Source organism: Sus scrofa, chromosome 1 (genome assembly GCF_000003025.6).
Source record: "Sus scrofa isolate TJ Tabasco breed Duroc chromosome 1, Sscrofa11.1, whole genome shotgun sequence".
NCBI classification, from domain to species: domain Eukaryota; kingdom Metazoa; phylum Chordata; class Mammalia; order Artiodactyla; family Suidae; genus Sus; species Sus scrofa.
Window position 1 is genome coordinate 226,013,967 of NC_010443.5, and position 22,398 is coordinate 226,036,364.

At 37.5% G+C, this 22,398-nt stretch overlaps 1 protein-coding gene across 7 annotated transcripts in view; it reads left to right on the plus strand.

Annotated features, from left to right (window-relative positions):
* The window catches only part of TMC1 (transmembrane channel like 1), a 396,445-nt gene that overhangs the window by 299,366 nt on the left and 74,681 nt on the right, over positions 1-22,398 (plus strand). For all 7 annotated transcript variants that reach the window (XM_021064884.1, XM_021064871.1, XM_021064852.1 and 4 more), the window contains 4 exons: positions 604-694; positions 2,363-2,444; positions 13,369-13,475; positions 17,703-17,801. In XM_021064884.1, the coding sequence (XP_020920543.1) occupies positions 604-694; positions 2,363-2,444; positions 13,369-13,475; positions 17,703-17,801 (379 nt within the window). The remainder of the gene's footprint in view (positions 1-603; positions 695-2,362; positions 2,445-13,368; positions 13,476-17,702; positions 17,802-22,398) is intronic.

Genomic DNA, 22,398 nt, shown 5'->3' on the forward strand with positions numbered 1-22,398 from the left:
TGTTAAAGTTTAAATTTGAAACCCTTTCAGAATGTGAGGCCAAAAAACATTCCTTTCCTTTTCTCCCCTCCCTCAACCCCATTTGCTTTACGTAGTATGATTTTTCTGTTTTAAGTCATAATTGCTTTTATGAGATTAAATACCAGGTCAATAAATGTGTTCTATGTCAGTTTGTCCTAAACTCTCTGCCCTACTTTTAAAAGCAATCCTTGAAAAAGAAGAAAAGAAAGTATTTTAAAAACAAACATTCTGACTGCCAGAACCTGAAGTAAACTTCAGATTCAATTTTACATGTAGCAGAAATTAGAAGAACTAGGGCTCTATATTTTGACACTTAGCATAAATTCCTTGCTTTTCATTGACTCCAGCTGATTAATGAGACTAAAATACCTTATTTTTTCTGGCCAGAATTAGAAAACTTAAACACTTGGCCATTTATAAGTCCCAAGGTTATGAAATTCAGCTTGCATTCACTTGTTAAGGGCCTAGAAGGGTCTAGAAGAAATAAGACAGTAGATCTAATACAAGTAAATGTCCACTACCTTTATACTGTTTAATCTCAACCCATAACCACCCACCCCTTATTTTGTTTTATTTTTTCAGGGAAGCAAAAAAATTTGTGAGTGAAAATGAAGGGGCTCTTGGGAAAGGAAAAGGAAAACAATGGTTTGCATTTAAGATGATGATGGCCAAGGTAAGTATTTTCATAGCTCAGTTTGATGCCATCTATGGTCTATATGGTCAATAGAAGTCATTTTGCCCCCAGGGGATGGTAAAATTGGTTCTAGTCTGAGAGAATGAAATAAATCTTGTACCTTATGTATATATAACAGGTACACATATAGTAGGTACACAGCTATCTTTTTAAAATTTGGAGAAGGGGATGTTTTAGAAAAAAAAATTATCTCAAAAGTCTCCTTTAAAGGAGTTAAAATGAAAAGTAAGTTGAGAAATATTGATTTATATTGAAAGACTGAATTGTGTGATTATATCATTTGCAAATGTAAGAGATGGTGCCTCTTTCATTTTCATTTCTTGGGAGTTAAGGAGTTCTTGGTTAATGTTCCTTTCTCAAAATGTCTGTAAGTTATAGGGCCATAGAGCTCTTCTCTACCAGGAACATCAACTATAAATTGGATTGAAAATAAAAAACAAATGATATGCCAACATAATATAGATATTTTGTAAAAGATAAGAAACTAGCATTTATTTAGCACTTATTATGTGTCAAGCGCTGAATTAAATCCTTCTATAAGCATTGAATGCTTATATAAAAATCCTTCCATATTTAATTATTTTCACATTCAAAATAGATATGTAGATATTATATCTTTACAGATGTTATATCACCTAAAGTTAAATATATTACCATAAATATGGAGTTTTATGAATAAAGTTCATATATCTTAAGTATGAAATATATAGATAGATCTATGATATATATTTGATATACTGTAGATTAGTTTTGTCTGCTTTTACAATTTAAATACATCGACTCATATAGTATTTATGCTTTCGTTTCTGGCTCCTTTGATGCGATATTATGTTCATGAGGTATATAATCATGCCGTGGGAGTTATAGTTCATTTTTATTAATGAGTTGTATTCCATGGTATGAAGATACTGCAGTATATTTATTACTTCTATTATAGATGAACATTCGGATTGTTTCTGGCTTTGGTAATCTTTCGAACTTCTCACTTGTCTCCTAACTCATTTAGGGTCCACATGCCTCTCTAGCTCCTACATCATCCCAGGATAATGTGTACATATGCAAAGTTCTCCGCCCCATTCTCATTCTTCCTCTTGATCTTGATCTTGGGCAAATGGAAGGAAGATCTTTTATAAAAACTAATTTATGATTCTTTTTTTTTCCCCTTTCCTATGACATTGTGCCTTTCCATTTAGCTGACTATTCTACCTCTTCCAAAATGAAAGAGATTCCATCCTGTGTAGAAATTACCTGTTTATGTACAGTCTACTCAAGTAGATTCAGAAATCCTTCAAGGCAGGAACTATGTCTTATTTATACTTCATTAATTTCTTCATGAAATGAATATTTAATTCAATGCATACCATTTGCTTATCACTTTATTAGGTGCTAACTCAGTTCCTGCTCTCTTACTGTGTGACAGAATAAACAAATCTTTCTCAGTGGTCACTGTATTTTCTGTAAAACATAGTTAACTTTTTTTTAACTGCAAATGAAACCCATCTTCCATTTTTTACAGAAAGCATTATGTGGTGCCAGAGAGATCTTTCCAAGCTCATTGTCTTGAGATATTTTGGGATTGGTGTGGGGGATAAACATCTTGACCAACAAATGGTTGGGTTTTATTGTTGTATTTGGCTTTCTTTTCAGAAATGGGCAAAATTTCTCCGTGATTTTGAGAACTTTAAAGCTGCTTGTATCCCATGGGAAAATAAAATCAAGGCAATTGAAAGTAAGTGTTCATCCAATCTCATTAGATGGGGAATGCTGTCCCAGATAAATGTCTTATAAGCTTCTCAGATGACTTTCTCAGTTTCTACACTTTTGGAAAGATTAAATACAATAAAACAAAGACATTTTTACATCCCCTTTGCTTGCTATGAAGATTTCTTAGCACTTACCAATCACAGCTTTGGAGATCCCACTCTGCCTTTCTACAGTAGACCAAATTGTTCTCATTGTGACTTTGATTTTTCTCCTACACATGGAAGTCAGTATTGAGCACAATGATACTGAGTCATATCATTGGGAAGACAGAGATTTTATTTTGGCAATGAACATGACATTGAAAATATATATTTACTTGGATATTAGACAGTAATTAAAATGAACAATATCTGAAAACAATGAAGAAATCTTAAAGCATCATTTTAAAACCTCAGAAGTAGAATAAGCAATAATCATCCAGGAACTCATTATATGAATATCATATTGTGTCTTCATTTTATACAATATTCATAATGTACAGAGAAGGCAGGAGAATATGCCCAATCAAAATCCTATTTAATATAATGGTATAGGTTTAAAATAAGGCAAATAAAACTTTGAAAATATTGTAAATATAATAGTAAGTCTTTTTTTAAATAATAAAGCATATAAAGAAAAGGAAATGATATTTAAAATAACTTTGAGCACAATCTTGCCATATTCTGGTTTTTAATAGTTTTGACTAGGATCTGATTTTCCTCCATGCCTCTCCAGATAGTGGGGCAGATTTTCCTGCTGGCTAAATGGGGTGTTGCCTAATTAAAATGGAGGCTCCATAGGGAGAAAACACAGTGGATGGATATTTCACTGACATGATTGGGCACGTTTTAGGAGTGACTATCCCCTAGTCCTCTCTCATTATCAGATGACAATGAATTAAAATATAGCAGCTCATTAATTGAACTTCCTCTCACATATTCCTGTACCATCCCTTTCTTGCTTTATTTTTCTCAACGTTTATCACTATCCAAAAGACTGTATTTTAAATTTAATGTTAAGTGCCATTTTGTTTCATTTTATATTTTGTTCATTTCTGCCAATAGGCATGAAGGCAGAGATTTTGTTTTGTTCACTCCTGGATCCCCAGACCTAAAACATCTTGGCTTTAATGAATATGTGTTGAATAAAACTAAATAGCAGAAATGGAAAAGGAATTTTAGACACATCTAAAAAAGAACAGATATCATGGAATTCTTAAGTTTTATCTGTGTAACTAAAATATAGTACCTTGAGAGGCATTGCAAAACAGAAGGCCATTTAGAGCATTAAGATCTTGATACGGTTTGTATGGTAAGAACTCTGGATTAGGTTCTTGTTTTACTACAGATTCACTGTTTGATTCTAAGCCAGTCATTTAATACATCTAGGCCTCAGTCTACTCATTTATGAAACAATAAAGATACATCTTGATCAGTTATGAGATGTATCCCAAGAAATTTGTAATTAGTGATAGTAAAATATATACAGTTGCAAATTATTTGTTTTTGAAGTACTCTAGAGCAGATTCCAACCTATCTCAATAGTAATGTCATGCTCACTTGTGTTTCAGTAGCCTATCCTGAGTGGGATAGAAACAGATGGCATTATTTTTATTGCCAGAAATTGTACATAGGAATGACTTACACATTTGACCATCATCTATCATGTGTGTCACAGTGGGAAAAACAGATTGAGTGCTACTCAATAATGCTTTCAGTCATCTTCCCTCCTCTCTTCCCTCAGAAAATTTGGAGCAGTTAACCTGGACAGTTCAAGAAAATGTAGATTATTTTCCAGATTTATTATTTGATTAGATTGCCCTGATTTTTTTCACCTTTCATGGTGCTTTGCCTCACTGTGGAGAATTGACCCTTATTTTCCATTTTGTCAACAATCGCCATAACCGTCATTTACTGAGTGCCACTCAGACACTTTGCAAATATTATTTCATTTAATCTTTAATATGTCTTCAGTGTGCACTTTAGTTTTCTGTGTTAGACTTATGATTAAATAAATACGTCTACCAGAATTAGTTAGAAGAACCAAGATATAAGGTGAAGTCTATATGGGCCCAAAGCTTGTGCTTTTCTCAATGTAACATGCTGATTTTTACTTTGAAGATTTTATAAACTTTTTCTTTTGCACCATGTCCTAGAAAAGATTAAGCTAGGACAATGGCAGGATAAGTGGTTATAGATTTCCTTGATAGTTATCCTTGGGGTATTATTTTTCATGTTCTCATGTATTTATTTTTGAATGAGTTATTTATTTACTTATGTATTTCATATTCTACAAGATACTCAATGTATTAAGATCTTAATGATAATCAGAAGTGCACCATATGCTTTTGGGCTATTGTATTAGTTGAAAAGTATGAAACTTATCCAAGAGTAACTCAGAGTCTTTGAATTGGACTAATCATCTCATAGAAAGTACTTTACCACAGATTGGGAAAGCATGTGTCTATGGTGGTCTTTGAAGCTGAACTGAATGGAAAGTGGGAAGAAATGAGACATACAATTAGTTTTTGAAAGGTTGAGGTCTTTTTGCCCCTTCTTGGCTAATAATTTGGGCAATCCTTTTATATTTAGGGCCTTCTATTTCCACATTTGGAGTTTCCACAAAATTTAGTTATAATCAGTTTGAGATACGTAAACATGTGAAGTTGTTTATTCTTTTGTGTTATAAATTACTGAAACCGTTAAATGGAAAACAGACTTATATTAAAAGAGTCCTGCATAATTCACCTTTCCTGCAATTTTTTTGAGAAAAAAGTAGGTTAAACATGTACCCTATTCATAAAATATGTACTTTATATTATAAAACTAGTATGAATGTTTTTTCTCATAAAGAAATGGACATTTACTATTTCAAAAATTTCAGAAAGGTTATTATATTCCCTTTAAAAAGGATCATCTAACATCTCATTTATTCTTCTGAATAAGCTCGATTGATTGATTAATCAACTGAACAAATTTATTGAGTGCCTATCATTTATCAGGCATGTTTCTAGGCACTAAGGATGCAATACTAATAAAGACGGGCAAGGGTTGATCTTACATCCAAATGTGTTGATATGTGTGGGAGGTGTGTGGAGAGAAAGTTCACAAAGTCTAGGCAAATAATATAAGTGATTATGGATTATGGTTAAGTGGCAAAGAGAAGCACTCTCTTTGTGCTCCCCTCCCAAAAGTCATAATAATCCACCTTCTTATTACACATTGTTCCACATCTAGATAAATACTAAACAAATATTTTTAAAATCTAATTTTGAAGGAGTCTCAAATTACCACCCTTCATTAAGTTTCCACAGAGCTTTGTCCAGTAAATGGCATAATCACAAGGGGAACTCACATCATGTCTAAAACTCATGCTGTTTCCATCCTGATTCCAGTGGGCCTGGATCCCTATACTACTATAGACCAGGTTCTCAAATGATGGTTCCCAACTTTTCTTTTTCATATAAAAACAGATTTGATCATTTCTACTACAGAGTATGCTGCAAAGTTCTACATCATATGGTGATGGCATGGAGTTTTACTGTCATGCCAGCCTTATAAAAGGGCTCTGCTAAAGTCCCATGGTTACTTGCAGAGATGCACCTTATTAACCACATTGTTTTGCATATTTTGCTGAGGAAGCTGTACATTTGTACTTCCAGGAAATATATTTCCATTGTGATTCCAACATTATTATTAAAACCATGTACTTAATCCTTGAATGTCTTTCAAGCTGGAGAATACAAGTCTTTCTCAGAATCAAAATCTACTTCTTCCTAATAATAAATTATAGGATCAGAATTTCTGTAGGCTTCCTGAAGGGAGGGACTGGTGTCTGCCCACTGGTAGGTGGAGCTGATTGTTATCCCTCTAGTGGGTGGGGCTTTGTCTCTGGGTGAGATTAGAGGCAGCTGTGCGCCTGCTGGGGTCTTTAGGCAGCCTGTTTACTGATGGGTGGGGCTGTGACCCACCTGTATTGTTGTTTGGCCTGGGGCTTCTCAGCCCTGATGGGTGGGGCCAGATTTTCCCAAAATGGCCACCTCCAGAGAAACATGAGCTGATGAATATTCCCAAGAGCTTTGCTGCCACTGCCATTCCCCCACAACAAGCCACAGTCACCCCCTGTCTTCCCAGGGATCCTCCAAGAACTGCAGACAGGTCTGACCCAGATTCCTATGGAGACTTTGCTTTGCCCTGGGACCCAGTGCACGTGAATGTCTGTGTGCGCCTTTTAAGAATGGGGTCTCCATTTCCCTTGACCCATGTCCTGCGCACAAGCCCCACTGACCTTCAATGCCAGATGCTCCTGGGGCTCTTTATCCCAATGCCTTATCCACAGGCATGGGGACCTGACGGGGTTCAGAACTCTCACTCCTATAGGTGAGTCTCTGTGTTACTTTCCAGTCCTTGGGGCTTCTCACCAGGAGGTATGGGGTTGCTTATATTGCATAATCGCTCCTCCTACCTCTTTTTTTTTTTTTTTTTTTTTGTCTTTTTGCCATTTCTTGGGCCACTCTCACGGCATATGGAGGTTCCCCGGCTAGGGGTCGAATCAGAGCTGTAGCTGCCAGCCTATGCCAGAGGCACAGCAACGCAGGATGGGAGCCGCGTCTGCAACCTACACCACAGCTCACAGCAACTCACAGCAATGCTGGATCCTTAACCACTGAGCAAGGGCAGGGACTGAACCCGCAACCTCATGGTTCCTAGTCGGATTCTTTAACCACTGCACCACAACGGGAACTCCCCCTCCTACCTCTTGATGTGGCCTTGTCTTTGTCTTCTGGAGTAGAATATCTTTTTGAAAGTTTCCAGTCCATTTGGTTGAAGATTGCTCAGCATTTGGTTGTGATTTTGTGGTTTTTAGGAGAGAAGTTGAACTCCAGTCCTTTTATTCTACCATCTTAATCTCTAGGATCAAAATTAAGATGTGATAGACTTCTTTTTTTTTTTTTTTTTTTTTTTGAAGACCAAAAATAGCTTCAGATAGACAACCTTATGCAGAGAATTTAAAATACATGTTTCCCTGCTGGCCTAAGGACTCCAGAAAATATAAATTAAATTTTCCACTTTTAATTCCCTACCCCTAGACCAATTTGAAAGATCTGGTATTGACATTGTACTTCATAGCAGGTGACTTAATTGGTCTTTTCCCATTTGGAAATGCTCATATTTGTCTACTTGTCTTATTGCATATCTGCTCAAGAGGAAATTATACATGATGACAGACTACAAATTACTCTGCCTTAATAATAAATAACTAGAGGGAGAGATGAAACTTTAACATTAATTTAAAAGAAACACAAGAAAATTCGGTAACAAGACTATTGCATAAGCTCAAGGCTTCACATTAATAAATAACAAAAGACTTTTAATATATTAACAGTGCACTATGCATTTATTGGTTAAAGATAAAAAGAATTGATCATTTATGGACACCATTCAAATTTGTGAATTTGACCAGCTTTAGCTGATTGTTGGATATTATCTATAGCTATTCTTTCACACACACAGATTCATTGCATATTTATTCTATATATCATAACTTTTTTAAAAAAGAAGTTTAACTATGGGAGTTTCCATTGTGGCTCAGTGGTAACAAGCCTGACACTGTCCATGAAGATGCAGGTTCAGTCCCTGGCCTTGCTCATTGGGTTAAGGATCTGGCATTGCAGTCAGCTGTGGTGTAGGTCACAGACGTGGCTCAGATCCCACATTGCTGTGCCTGTGGCACAGGCCGGCAGGTGTAGCTCTGATTCAACCCCTAGCCGGGGAACTTACATATGCCACACCTGAGGGGCCCTAAAAAGCAAAAAAAAAAAAAAAAAAAAAAAAAAAGAAATTTAACTATGATCATACTACATGAGGAGCAGTATGGATAAGATAGATCTAGATTTGGAGCCAAACACCTGTAGATCAAGACTGTCTGATTTATAACTCTGGCTCCATCATTTTCTACCTATGTAACCCTGGCTCCATCATTTACTTGGCATGTAACCTATGGAATTAAGTCTCTGTAAAATGGGTATACAAAAGATTCCCCTGGCAGGGATTTGATGTTGATTAAATGAATTAATATGCAGAGAGCAAATAGGTATTGGAAACAAAGATTAATTAAAAGTTATTATTGGAGTTCCCACTTTGGCACAGCAGGTAAGGATCTGGCATTGCCTCTGCAGTGGCCTGGGTTGCTGCTGTGGTGTGCTTTCAATCTTCAGCCTGATGCAGTAGGTTAAGGATTCAGCTTGCTGCAGCTATGATGTAGGTTGCAGCTGTGGCTCAGGATTCGATCCCTGGCCCAGGGACTTCCATATGCCTTGAGTGCAGCAGAAAAAGAAAAAAAAAGTTATTATTAACCAAGTCTTGGATCAGTCAACTACTGTGTTTAAGTTTTTGATTCCCCATCACACAGTTAACCTAATCAATTTGTATAGGCAGTAAATTGAGTTGATGCCAATGAAGTGCTTAGTGTATGCAATCGATCATCAAAATATATTAGCTCTTATATTATCATTGTTCTCTCCAAGAATAAACCATTTTTATCTGAGAGACCACACACATGTGAATTACTATTCTTTTTAATTATATTCTTTTACTTTATAACTGTATACTTTATACTGTATAAAGGTTGCCTTTTTAAGAAAATGTCTGTTTCAGTCAACATCTTGTGGGAGGATAGAACTGCTAGGATAAATGAACATGAAGAGGGAAATGTCTTCTGTTTGATTTTTGTGTTAAGAAAGGGAAAGGGCATTTGAGCTTTGAGGTCAAACCAGTTGATTTATTTTCTCTTCTTTATGATCTTTGATCTTTCTTTGTTTTGTCATTGTTTTTTCCTCCTCTGCCATCGGTAGGTATCTTGGAGAAGGAACACTGTCTTCTGAATTCCTCAGTCTCTTTGACCTGTGCTGGGTCCTTTCCTACAGTCATTCTGGTTTTAATGAAATTTGTTTTCCTGCAATCCGTTTTCTTTATACCTAGGATTCCTAGCTGTCACTTCTGTATCCCCAGATAAAATTGTTATGAAGCCTCCTTCAAGTCTAAAAACCAGAGGTTTTGAGTCTAAAGTATATTTCACCCATAATGAATAGGGATTATGTATAGGATAGGGGGTGCTTTCTGAAGCATTTTAATTTGCTTCTCTTTTTTGCTTTTAGCTGTGTTTCTACTCTATACTCAATTTAAGAAGCTCATTTTCTAGGGGTTGTGTCTGGGGAGGCTGGGAAAGGGTGGGCCATGGTACTAATTAGAAGAGCAAAAGTATAAAAAGCCAGTAAGGAAGGAAGGAAATGAAGGAGGGAAGGAGGGAAAGATGGGTCAGTATCCCATACTTAGGACTCTACCCTAGAGGGTTTCACCTGTATTTCTAGGGAAAAACTTGCCCTGGATACCTACAGACGAATGTTCTCCTCCTGTGAATGAATAACTGTAATGACTAACAAACTGGAAGTCCACTGTCTTCAATAAAACATGATGAAGGCTGTGGCAGTTCTCAGGTAGTTGTTACCAGAGAACATAGATAACAGCCATGAAATGATATGAAATCACTGGGAGCCAGGTGGATTATCGGATGTCCTAGGAGGGGGGATCTGCTTCAGCATTTCTGCAGACAGGCTAGCGCTCTGGTTACAATGGAGGAGGGGTGTTTATCAACACCATACAGGTAGAAATCTTATAGCACTCTGTACCCCTCTACGAAGTGAAATGAATCCAGGTACTCAGACTTAAAAATAATTCATTTTGTTCAAAATGTCCATTTTGACATTGAATTCCCTTTTTCCTCCTTTCTTTCTTTCTTTCTTTTCTTTCTTTCTTTCTTTCTTTCTTTCTTTCTTTCTTTCTTTCTTTCTTTCTTTCTTTCTTTCTTTCTTTCCTTCCTTCCTTCCTTCCTTCCTTCCTTCCTTCCTTCCTTCCTTCTTTCCTTCTTTCTTTCTTTCTTTCTTTCTTTCTTTCTTTCTTTCTTTCTTTCTTTCTTTCTTTCTTTCTTTCAATGTCTTTTTTAGGGCCACCCATGGCATATGAAGTTCCCAGGCTAGGGGTTGAGTCTAAGCTCTAGCTGCTGGCCTATACCACAGCCATAGCAACTCCAGATCCCAGCCACATCTGGGACCTGCACCACAGCTCACAGCACCGCCAGATCCTCAACCCACTGAGTGAAACCAGTATCAAACCCACATTCTCATGGATACTAGTCAGATTTGTTACCCCTGAGCCACAATGGGAACTCCTTGGATTCTTTTTTAAATTTTTATTAAAACTGCCACTGTGTTATAGAAATAAGCAAGATGGTACCTAAAGAATGGACTAAGTTCTGGAAATAGAGGTCTGACTCTCATGTGAGCTTGGCCTCATCTTAGTAAGCAGAGGCTGAAATTTGCTCCACACAAACCTCGCTCTTCCTGTAATAATACTTCCCCATCAGTAATGTTTCAGAGCTAGAGGCCCCAAGATAACCAACGGTCCCTGGAGGTGTTTTGCTAAATGAGTCAGGACAAAGGGCCTGATGCTGTGGGTAGCTGAGGATGTTCACTGATTCTTCTAGGGTAACTGAAAATGAAAATTGGGAAGATTGGGAGTTCCCGTCGTGGCGCAGTGGTTAACGAATCTGACTAGGAACCACGAGGTGGCGGGTTCGATCCCTGCCCTTGCTCAGTGGGTTAACGATCAGATCCGGCGTTGCCGTGAGCTGTGGTGTAGGTTGCAGACGCAGCTTGGATCCTGCGTTGCTGTGGCTCTGGCATAGGCTGGTGGCTACAGCTCCGATTAGACCCCTAGCCTGGGAACCTCCCATATGCCGCAGAAGCGGCCCAAGAAATGGCAAAAAGACAAAAAAAAAAAAAAAAAAAAAAAAAGAAAATTGGAAGATTGTAAAAACTAGCAACTAGCAATTTGATGTCGAACTTTAAGTTATTATCAAAGAACATTGACTTAATCTATAAAATCTCAACCTGAGACTCAAATTCCAATTTTTTTCTTCCTCTTTCATTCTCTGATTTAAGAGAATGCCTTTGATTATTTTTCTTTTTCTCACTCAATAAGAATTGGACAGATCACTTCAGTTTTCCCTTGGTTGGGGGGTGTGAGTTGACAGCACACTCTTGTCAATCCCCTCCCAACTCATTCTCCAAAGCTGAAGTGGGTGTTTAGAGGTCAAGTTCCCCTGCCCCATCGTCACTACTTAAGACTTGTCTATGACTTTCATAGCATTTAAAATTAAATCCTCACTTTTTGCCTTTTCTTAAGAGACCCTATGCACTATGGTTTGGCTTCTTTCTTCATCTGCATCCATCACTACTTTCCTTTTTCTTTGTCCTTCAGCCACACAGCTTAGTTTTGTTCCTCAGTTATCTTGAGCTCTTGCCACCTTCGCAATATTTGTTTCTGTTCTTTCCTCTACTTGAGCTGCTCTTTATCAGCTCTGGCCATTGCTGCCCATACCTTCAACTTTGGATCTCTGCTCAAATGTTACGTTTTCTGGTATATCTTCATTGACCTATCTAAAGCAATCTCTCTTAATATTTTAACTTCTTCCCCCTAGGACCTGACTAAATTATTATATATAATTTTATAATAATATGATTTTAAAATTTTTATATAATACATATATAATATATAACACATTCTATGTATATATTATACACTTACCTATACATCATACATATATATATACTATATAGTACACATAATATATGGATATAATAGATGGTATGTAATATTGCATATAATAGTAAACATACATATAATATGTATATATGTATTATAATATATATTATAATGTGTATTTATTTCTTTTAAAATTATTGCATATTTTTTTGTTTCCACATCTCACTAAAATGTAAGTTGTATTATGATAGCAACTCTGTTTCTGATACTGTGTTTCACATCTAAGATAATTCTGGACAGAAGATACTTTAAATATGTGGAGAGTGAATGAATGGCCTTCAGCTTCTACACTGTACCTGTGAAATGCCATTTATGCAGAAGAACAACACAGGATGGACTATAGGATAACTATGCATAAAAGATGTAACTTTTTTGAGAAAAGCATTGTTGCTTGAGAAAAGGAAGAAGAAGTGCAATAACTATGATTATGTTAGCTAACTACTGGCCAAACATTGTAGTTACTGTAATAGGGAAGAAACTTTGTATTCTATTACAAGTTAATCACTACAGGGATATTGCCAATAAAATTAAATTAAACATAATGGTCCATCTCTGGGAACCCTGCCTCCCAGGTAATAAGCATTAAGCCAAAATACCTTTGTGTAGCTCACAGGAAACATCCTAACCAGGCCCACTTGTTAATGACTGCAGAAAGAAAGAAATTAAGACATCCCTTCTGGAGGCTGACCAGAACCAAGAACTGTTTGACTTTCTCCCTTCCCTTTTAGTATAAAAGAAGCCTGAATTGTAACTCAGGCAAGATGGTTCTTTGGGACATGAGTCCACCACCTTCTTGGTCTGCCAGCTTCTGAAGTCATTTTTTCTTGCCCCAACAATTCATCTCTTGATTTATTGGCCTGTTGTGTGGTAAGCAGTATGAGCTTGAACTTGTTAACCACTTTATGTACATTTGGTCACTTAACTCTGTTAACTCAAAGGATAAGATGGATTCTTCAAATAGCAGTTCTGGGTGCTATGCAAAAGGCAGCTTTCTCTTGCATAAGCTCTAAAGATGTAGTCATTGTATAGAATGGCACTATAGTCATTCTACATAACTATATCTAGTTCTACATAACTTCCATTATGTTAACATTTTCTCTTTCTGGATAGAAAAAGAAGAATTCTAGAAACTTTAAATGTGAAAATAACCAGTATGTTGCAATGCAAAGACTTATTTTAGAAGGCACCAAGACATTGCTCTTATCTTGTTTTGTATTGAGCTCTCTTTCAAATTTTTATTTTATATAGGTCAGTTTGGCTCATCAGTGGCTTCATACTTCCTCTTTTTGAGGTGGATGTATGGAGTAAATATGGTTCTCTTTATCCTGACATTCAGCCTTATCATGTTACCAGAGGTAAGATTCTGACTTCCAGTTTATGAAAAAAGCTGAAACAAGCTTCTTCTGCAATCATTCTATTAGAAAAGCTCTTTTCTTTAAGAGTAGAATGACTAGCTGGCTACCTACATTCTTATTTGTAACAAGGTTAATCTTCAAAATGGTACTTATGAATCAAAGATCCTAATCTTTGTTCCATAGGGTACATGAGCCTTCTGAAATCATTTATAAAATGTTATGTGTGTGTCCACATTTTTCTGTGGAAAGTTCATAGATTCATCAGATTCCCAAGGTGGTCCCTGTGCCCAAATATTAATTGCTCAAGAGTAAGACTTTGACACCTTGTGAGTTGCATGTATTTATTTTGCCAGGTTTGCTTTGAAAGAGATACTACTTAATGCAACTCAAGTTATCTAGCTTTTTTTTTTTTTGATAGACAAGAAACAGATTTATTAAGATAGGATGCTTATGAGAGGTGCAAGCAGGCAGGCATGGAAGCTCTGTTCCGAGGATCCAGTGAGCTACAGTTTTATCATCCAATGGGAATTGGGGTTGGAAAAGACTGCCTCTTCCTTTCTGGGAGTAGTAGTGCCTCCTTGATATCCAGAAACAAGGTGTATATTCAAATCAGCAAAAGATCGGTCCTCAAACCCCTGTTTTTTTATCTAAAGAAATAGAAAGTGAGCAAATTTTTCCAGGTATAAAATAAGATTACCTCTCCATCCCCCCTGCCTTATATGGAATGGGGTGGCGTGGATCTCTTGGGACCAAGGCCAGTGAGGAGAATACAGCAGATACTGGGTCTGGATTGAAGAAGACAGCCAAGCCCTGAGCTGGGGTAGGGGGAGGGGGAAGATGCAATCAACTAAGACCAAGAAGCAAGACTGAGGTTGTGGACTTACCCATAAGAGTTAAAAGACATGGCAGGTTTAGAAAGAACCATGATTTTTAGTTTGAGGAAGAGCAGAATAAAGGAAAGCACAAGAGCAAAAAAAAAATTTTGGCATTTATGTTCATGAGGAATATTTGACTTTAGTTTTATTTCATGACTGTCTTTGTCTAGTTTTGGCATCAGAATAAACTGGCCTCATAAAGAGAATTGGAAAGTGTTCTCCCTTCTTTTATTTTCTGAAAGAGATCATATAAAGTTGGTGTTAATTATTATTTAAATATTTGATAAGTTTCTCCAGTAAAACTACTGGACCTAGAGATACACTGGGAGGATATTTTAATTAAAAATTCAATTATTTTATAGTTATATTGATACTCAAATTATTCACTTTATATTGAATGGTTGTGGAAGTTCATACTTCTAGGACTTGGTCCATGTCATCCAAGTTGCCAAATTTATGTCTGTAGAGTTGTTTGTGATATTCCCTTATCATTTTGAAGCTCTATGATCTGTAGAGATATTCTTGGTTTCACTCATGATATGGATAAATTGTGCCTTGTCTCTTTTTTTCTTTGTCAGTTTTGCTAGAATTTTCCTCTCAGCATTGTTTTATCTGTGTCCCATGAATTTTGATGTGTTGTATTTTTATTTCATTCAGGTTCGATGTATTTTTATTTATCATTGATCAATGGTTTATTTAGAAGTATGTTGTTTAATTTCCAAGTGTTTAGATATTTTCCTGTTATTCATTTCTAGTTTGATTCCCATATGGTCAGATAACACACTGTATATGATTATAATCCTTTAAATTTGTTCATGTTTGTTTTATGGCCCAGGATATGGTCTATTCTGTGTTCCATGAACACTTGAAGAGGATGTATATTCTGCTGCTATTGTACGAAATATGCTATAAATGTCAATTAGATGCTAAAAAAAAAAAAAAAGAGTTAAAAGACAGACTGCTTTGGATGCTTACCACCTAGGAGTTGAGTTAGGCTTTATTTAACCTACAAAGGATCTTTTCATATTATCAGTATTTTAAAGCAATTTATTCAATACAGTATTAACAACAGCCAAAATTCATTGTTTTGAGTGGCTTTTTATCCCCATGCTTTCAAATCAGAGCCAGCTTTTGTATCAAGCTGCTCCACAAGCATAATACTACTAATAGTGCCTTGTGTGCATAATGAGTTTTAGCTTTTAACAGTGCATAGCACCTTCACTTCTTTTACTTACTAAACCTCACAACAAATGTATGAGGTAGACTATAGGAAAAAAAGTTTTTCTTCCTCCATTTTAAAAAATGTAGGGAGTTCCTGTCTTGGCTCAGTGGTTAACCAATCTGACTAGGAACCATGAGGTTGTGGGATCAATCCCTGCCCTTGCTCAGTGGGTTAAGGATCTGGTGTTGCCGTGAGCTATGGTGTAAGTTGCAGACGCGGCTCAGATCCCGTGTTGCTGTGGCTCTGGTGTAGGCCAGCGGCTACAGCTCTGATTAGACCTCTAGCCTCGGAACCTCCATATGCCACAGGAGTGGCCCAAGAAATGGCAAAAAAAAAAAAAAAAAAAATTGGAAACTGAATCACACAATGCTTATTGGACTTAGCTAATATCTCAAGTGAGGTTTTTTGTTTGTTTGTTTGTTTAAGCTGATCTGGGATGAGGACCTAAAATTCTTTGCAAGAAGGCTTTGCACCCTTACTTTAGAGTTTTGTGGTCTCTGAGATAATTTGTAATCTCTGAGGTAATTCTAAGTGTTCTGTGCTCTCTGGTCATAGAAGACAGTGGACATAGATCCAAAGTCCTAAGACTTCTAAGGTCATAGGTAAAAACTTTCAGGCAGTGCAATGGAATGTACGTATTTCATCTCTTTCAAATTAACCTCAGCTTTGTTTTTGCTCCTCTCTCTTAGGAAACCTGAAACCCTATTACCAGTGACTATGACACTCCTCAGTGTCAGATGCAGGGTGTATAGGGAGTTTTATCAGCTTCATTTATCCTTTCCCACACAGGGTGCTGCCTTCATGTGGAAGAAATGAAAGGTTGTAGCTAATTCATTCCAACCATAGGAAATTGCAGAATGCCTAATATGTACTGGAGGGAGCTAATGTGTGTTCCACTAGATATAGTCCTAGAATAGGAAAATGTATTGGTTTTTGATGCTTTTTTACAGGTTGTGTTAGGTATTGAGGGGCATTGATTTCTGTTTTCTGGGCATTGATTACTAACTCCAGAAAAAGTACAAAAGAGGATGGCCTTCCTGCATGCTAAGTTTACAGAACCATCAGAGGCCAGGATTGATCACCTCCCAGCAACAGTGCTACATTTTTCAGCTGCCTCCACTGAGCAGCCTCACATGGCATTCTTCTGCTGCATTTGCCTTTTTTGCCCAAAGTTCCTGTGACCCTGCACAAACTGGAGACCCCAATCTTCTTTGTTTACTGCGGCCTCCAAGTTTAGGGCAAAATAGCCTCAGTAGAACTCACCCTCTGTTCTGTATGGTCTCAGGAAGCCAGAGGGGATGCGAGGCTGCTGTAGAAGTGATGCAGATTGTTTGAAGAGCAGGGGCAGGGGCTGATTTACAGCCCTTGCCCTGTCAAGCTCTGCACCCAGATTTTCATTCACATTCATCCTCCTGCCCCAGCCCCAGCCCCAAGAAAGGGATGTTTTCCTGTCACATAAGAAGCAGCATCTACATGGCCAACCACATGCCTGCCCTGGGGCTAGAGGAATATTTTTTCTGGTTCTTACCAATGCTCTTGGTATGACCCCACCCTTGCTCCATCACTGGCTGGCTCCACCCTTAATAACATCTCTTCTAATCTGATAGTACAAGATCAGGGAAGTAAACCTGAATCAGTGTGAAGTACATGTCACAGTTGGTGCTGTCTTCACTCCTAGTTGACACCCTCTAATTGTATGAGTGATTCTGCTCCTCTTCTCCCTCCACCCTCACCCCCGAGGGTTATTTCCATCTGAAGATGGAGGGAGTATAGTTTTCTTGAGCACTACCGTCCCCAAAGGCCACCTCTCTCCTTTCCAGACCTCCTAAATGAGACCACTTTGGAGGTAATGAAGGGTAGTGGGGTTCTCAGCAAGCCTCTGGGGAATGTGGTTGGCCCCATTGCTGGCGGTCTGCTAAAGTCAGAATGTAGGGTCTTTAGTGTTCCCTTTGTTCTTAACTCTGGATTTAGTAGTCAATTCCCAGAAAATGGGACCCCACATGGAGACTCACAGAGTCCCAATGAAAAAGTTTCTCAAGTGCTTTTAAATAAAACCATTTGTGATCACATGTGTGGCTCAGACTTTGTTTCTAGTTGTTAACTGCTTGCTTTCTTTGTTTCTCCATGTAGTACCTCTGGGGTTTGCCATATGGCAGTTTACCTAGGAAAACAGTTCCCAGAGCTGAAGAGGCATCAGCAGCCAACTTTGGTGTGTTGTATGACTTCAATGTAAGTGTTTCTACACAGCTGTGCTCCTAAGAGGACAGATTTTTCTATATTCTGAAACTCCATGGCATGAAGACCTTCTAGGTCTAGATGAAGGTCTTAAGAGAGATGTCTCTGTCCCCTTTAAAAAAATGAAAGAAAGAAAGAAGTGAATAGGATTTGGGAATATGATAATATGATTAAATGGGAAGATAGATATTGAATGAGGGTGAGCTCAGAGTTCAAAGACTTAACATGAATATTATTATCTCTGGCTTTGGAAAAGGACAATGGAGTCTGCAAATGTGCTCTTTGAAAAATCTTGTTGGATTCTTTGGGCTTTGATATTTCACATTAACTTCTTCACTTCTTAAACAAGTCTATTTAGCATTACTGAATAGTCATTACTAAAGTAAGCTAAATAGTAAATACTAAACATTAAATTTTAACTTCTATATTATATGAAAATCTGTATCATGGTACCCAAATGTGCATTATTCCATTATGGCACTGAACTGAATATTACCTTTCGAGCTGCTCTGGAGAGGATTATCATAATGGCAGGGACTAATTTCTGCCCATTGGAAAATCATTTTGGAGTATGATCCAAGTCTGACAGCTATTCAATTCCACACATTCTTTTAAAAATGGTGAATAGATTAGAGATGTTTGGAAATGTATAGGTTGAAAAAGTAGCATGGTAGAGATTGGGAAATTGATAATTCAAGGAGTTTTTAAAGAGAAGCAAATGTGAATAAAATTTTATGTAGATTGGGAAAGAAGGAGGGAGAGAAAAACAATAGCCTTTATGTTTATAGTATTAGTAGGCATGTTTCACAGATGTTTTGAATTCTACCTTCAACCTGTCTAAATTGTGAGCTTTGTAGAGAGGACCACATCTGCTACATCTTCTTTGAAGCCCTTAATATAATACTGAAATGAGAGAGGCTTAATGAATCTTGTTGACTGGGAATCCTGAGCAAGGGGGAAGATTTGTAGAGCATTGAGATAAGAGCCAAAGAAATTAATCTATGTGAACAGTAGCAGCAAATGTAAACTTTAGGAAAGGTTCCCAGTCTCTAAGTAAACCTGGCAGCTATAGAATAAACATAAGGTGGAGTGGCCGCCCCGACTTTGTGGTCTTAGGAATTTTAAATCAGACCTGTCAGTTGGAATTTTCATTTCATTTCAGCATGTATTTATTGGATATAAACATGCACTGGTTTTACAGAGATAAATGTGACATGGTTCTTGACCTCAAGGTAGTCATGACAGTAGAAGAAAGATACATAGATAGCTAGTATACAGTGTGTTCTTCATTGAGTAAAACGGAGAAAAAAAAAAAAAAAAACATACTGGAGAGTTCTGAGGAAGCCAGTTGTTAATTTTGCTAGTGTTTGGGTTTCAGAGACAGATGGCTTCTGAGTTAGAGTTTACTTCTTATCTTTCTTTTCTCCTTTGTATCATTTCTGCTTCTTTCATCTCTGTCTCCCCCCCCCCACCATTTATATTTAAAATAATTTATTACTGTGTACCCCAAAACTATTTTTATTTCTCCTCTCTCTCTCTGATTAGCAAAATAATAACCTTCCAGTTTAGTTAATAAGAACAAAAACTAATAATATTATTGACATTTTTTGATGTTTTAGTCTTGCCAGATAAAGGAAGAATTTATTTATTTACTTATTTATTTTTTGTCTTTTTGCCATTTCTTGGGCCGTTCCAGCAGCATATGGAGGTTCCCAGGCTAGGGGTCTAATCTGAGCTGTAGCTGCCAGCCTACGTCAGAGTCACAGCAATGCAAGATCCGAGCCGCCTCTGCAACCTACACCACAGCTCATGGCAACGCCAGATCGTTAACCCACTGAGCAAGGGCAGGGATCGAACCCGCAACCTCATGGTTCCTAGTCGGATTCATTAACCACTGCGCCACGACGGGAGCTCCAAAGGGAGAATTTAAAATATGAACTTAAGGCCTTTTGACTTTTAAATGTTTACTTTTGAAGTTTTTATACTTATAAATTTGTCAACTGACAGAGATAAAACGTTTGCAAAAAAAAAAAAAATGTCCAATTGAGGTTTTGAAGGTATTGATTATTTGAGAAAGACAAAGAAGAAGGTGGCACTGAGAGCTGCTAAGGGGAGGAGTAGAGAGTCTAGGAGATGAATATAGGAGAAAACTAGAGGAAAGGTTTGGGTGATAAGTGTGCTCACCAAGACTTAATTATTGCCCTCAACTGCTCTCTCATATGCAGTTTGGCGAAATATTATTCATAGTGGATAGAGGAAGATGGAAACTGGAGTATCTTATGATTTTCATTTTCCTTTATAACTCTAGGCTGGCCTGAAAATGATTCTAAAGGCAATGAGAGATGATTTTTTTCAATTTTTTAATTTTTTCGTCTTTTTAGGGTCAGACCCATGGCATATGGAGGTTCCCAGGCTAGGGGTCTAATCGGAGCTGTTGCGGCCAGCCTACACCAGAGCCACAGCAATGTCAGATCTGAGCCGTGTCTGTGACTTACACCACAGCTCACAGCAACACCAGATCCTTAACCCACTGAGCGAGGCCAGGGATTGAACCTGCAACCTCACAGTTCCTATTTGGATTCGTTTCCTCTGTGCCACAACAGGAACTCCAATGAGAGATGATTAAAAAGGTTAAGGAAAATAGTCACTGACATGATATTATTCACCTATTTCTTAATTTTTCTTCATACTGTGATCACTTGATTGACAAGTTATCACAAATAGAGTTTTAGATGTAGAAGTACCCATAGAGATCAATCCCATGTCCCACATTTTAAAGTTAGGGAGGAGTTCCTGTTGTTGCACAGTGGTTAATGAATCCGACTAGGAACCATGAGGTTGCGGGTTCGATCCCTGCCCTTGCTCAGTGGGTTGGGGATCTGGCGTTGCCATGAGCTGTGGTGTAGGTTGCAGATGAGGCTCAGATCCCGTGTTGCTGTGGCTCTGGTGTAGGCCGGTGGCTACAGCTCTGATTGACCTCTGGCCTGGGAACCTCCATATGCTGTAGGAGCGGCCCTAGAAAAAAAAAGACAAAAAAATAAAAAAATAAAAATAAAAAATAAAGTTAGGGAAACTTTGAGTCACAGAAGCATGTTTTAAATCTTATGGCTAATAAAAGCCTCCTAATTTGGCATTCTTTCTATGTTTTGTATCACATTAGTAATTTTCCTGTCATAATTTTCAACAGTCTTCTCACTGACAGTTTGTGGAACATAGACTGACTCCATTTAATGCAGTAGTTCACAAGGGGAGCAGTTGGGTCCCATTTTCCCTTTTCATAATAAACATGAAATTCCTAAATTAGCTTTTCAAATGGGAAGGTTCAGTATTTACCCTTGCCTTCTTTGCTTGATCCTCTGAACAATTACCTCATAGCAGTGCCCATGCTGTATTATAAGACGATCTAAGTGGACAGCCCAGTATTCCATCTGTCGTGACACCACGGAGGCAACCATTGACTAGATGTCCTTGAGATCCCTGGAAACTCAGAATTCTGTACTTTTTTTTGAACATATATACATTCTTTTTCTCACATTATCTTCTACTATGCTCCATCACAAGTGACTAGATATAGTTCCCAGTGCTATATAGCAGAATCTCATTACTTATCCTTTCCAAATGCAATAGTTTGCATCTATTAACCCCAGATTTCCAGTCCATCCCACTCCCTCCCCCTCCACCTAGAATTCTGGACTTCTAAAGAGCCCAGAAATGCCAGGAGAATAAGACATGTTTCAGGCCTAGAGTAGAGATGACTGGTACCTACATGGTCTAATTGGAACATGAGGGATTTTTTGCTTGTTTGTTTGTTTGTCTGCTTTTTGCATCTTAGAAGATTAATATACCAGCTTAGCTAAGCAATGCCTTACAGATTCAGCTGAAGAGAAGCAGAATCAATTTATCAAACACTGTAAAATAGATGCAAGCATGACCTCTTGTGGTAGAAGGGCCTATAGGACAGGAAGGATCAGAAAACCTTTAGGATGAACGTGGTGAGGTTTCGAGGAGCTGCTTCTCAGCTGAGTTCCATGTTAGAACCTTGGAACTTCTCTCTGGACCCCCCTGGAAGTATTGCCTTGGAGCTCAGTGCTCTGTCACCCATAAGCATGTATCATAACTCATCCAAATTCCCTTTAATTAATAGCTGACAAGTACCATTTGATATACGCAGAGTTAGCCAGTCTTATGGCTTTTCAAAAATCACCATTTATAAAGCACCATATTTTTAATTTTTTTATTGAGTACCCAGTGATGGGTCTTACTGAACAGGAGGAAAATATATTTTATTAAAATAGTTAAGAAATAGGGATATTGTCTAATATGCATGCTAAGAATCAAATTGGATAAAATACTATTATTTAAAGCAATAGAATTAGAAGAATGAGTTTAAGTCAGTAAGAGGATGTCTGTAGGCAAGCTACTTGGAGACACAAGAATGATGTAGGAATGATAAAGAAGAAGAGACTATAAAGCTTTGATATTCTTGTAAGGAGGGGAGGAACTGAGGGGGAATTTGGAATGAGTTTGAGCTGATATCAGACAATGAGATCATATGGGTAAAGATTTTGGTTGTGAGTAAAGGGAAATGCAT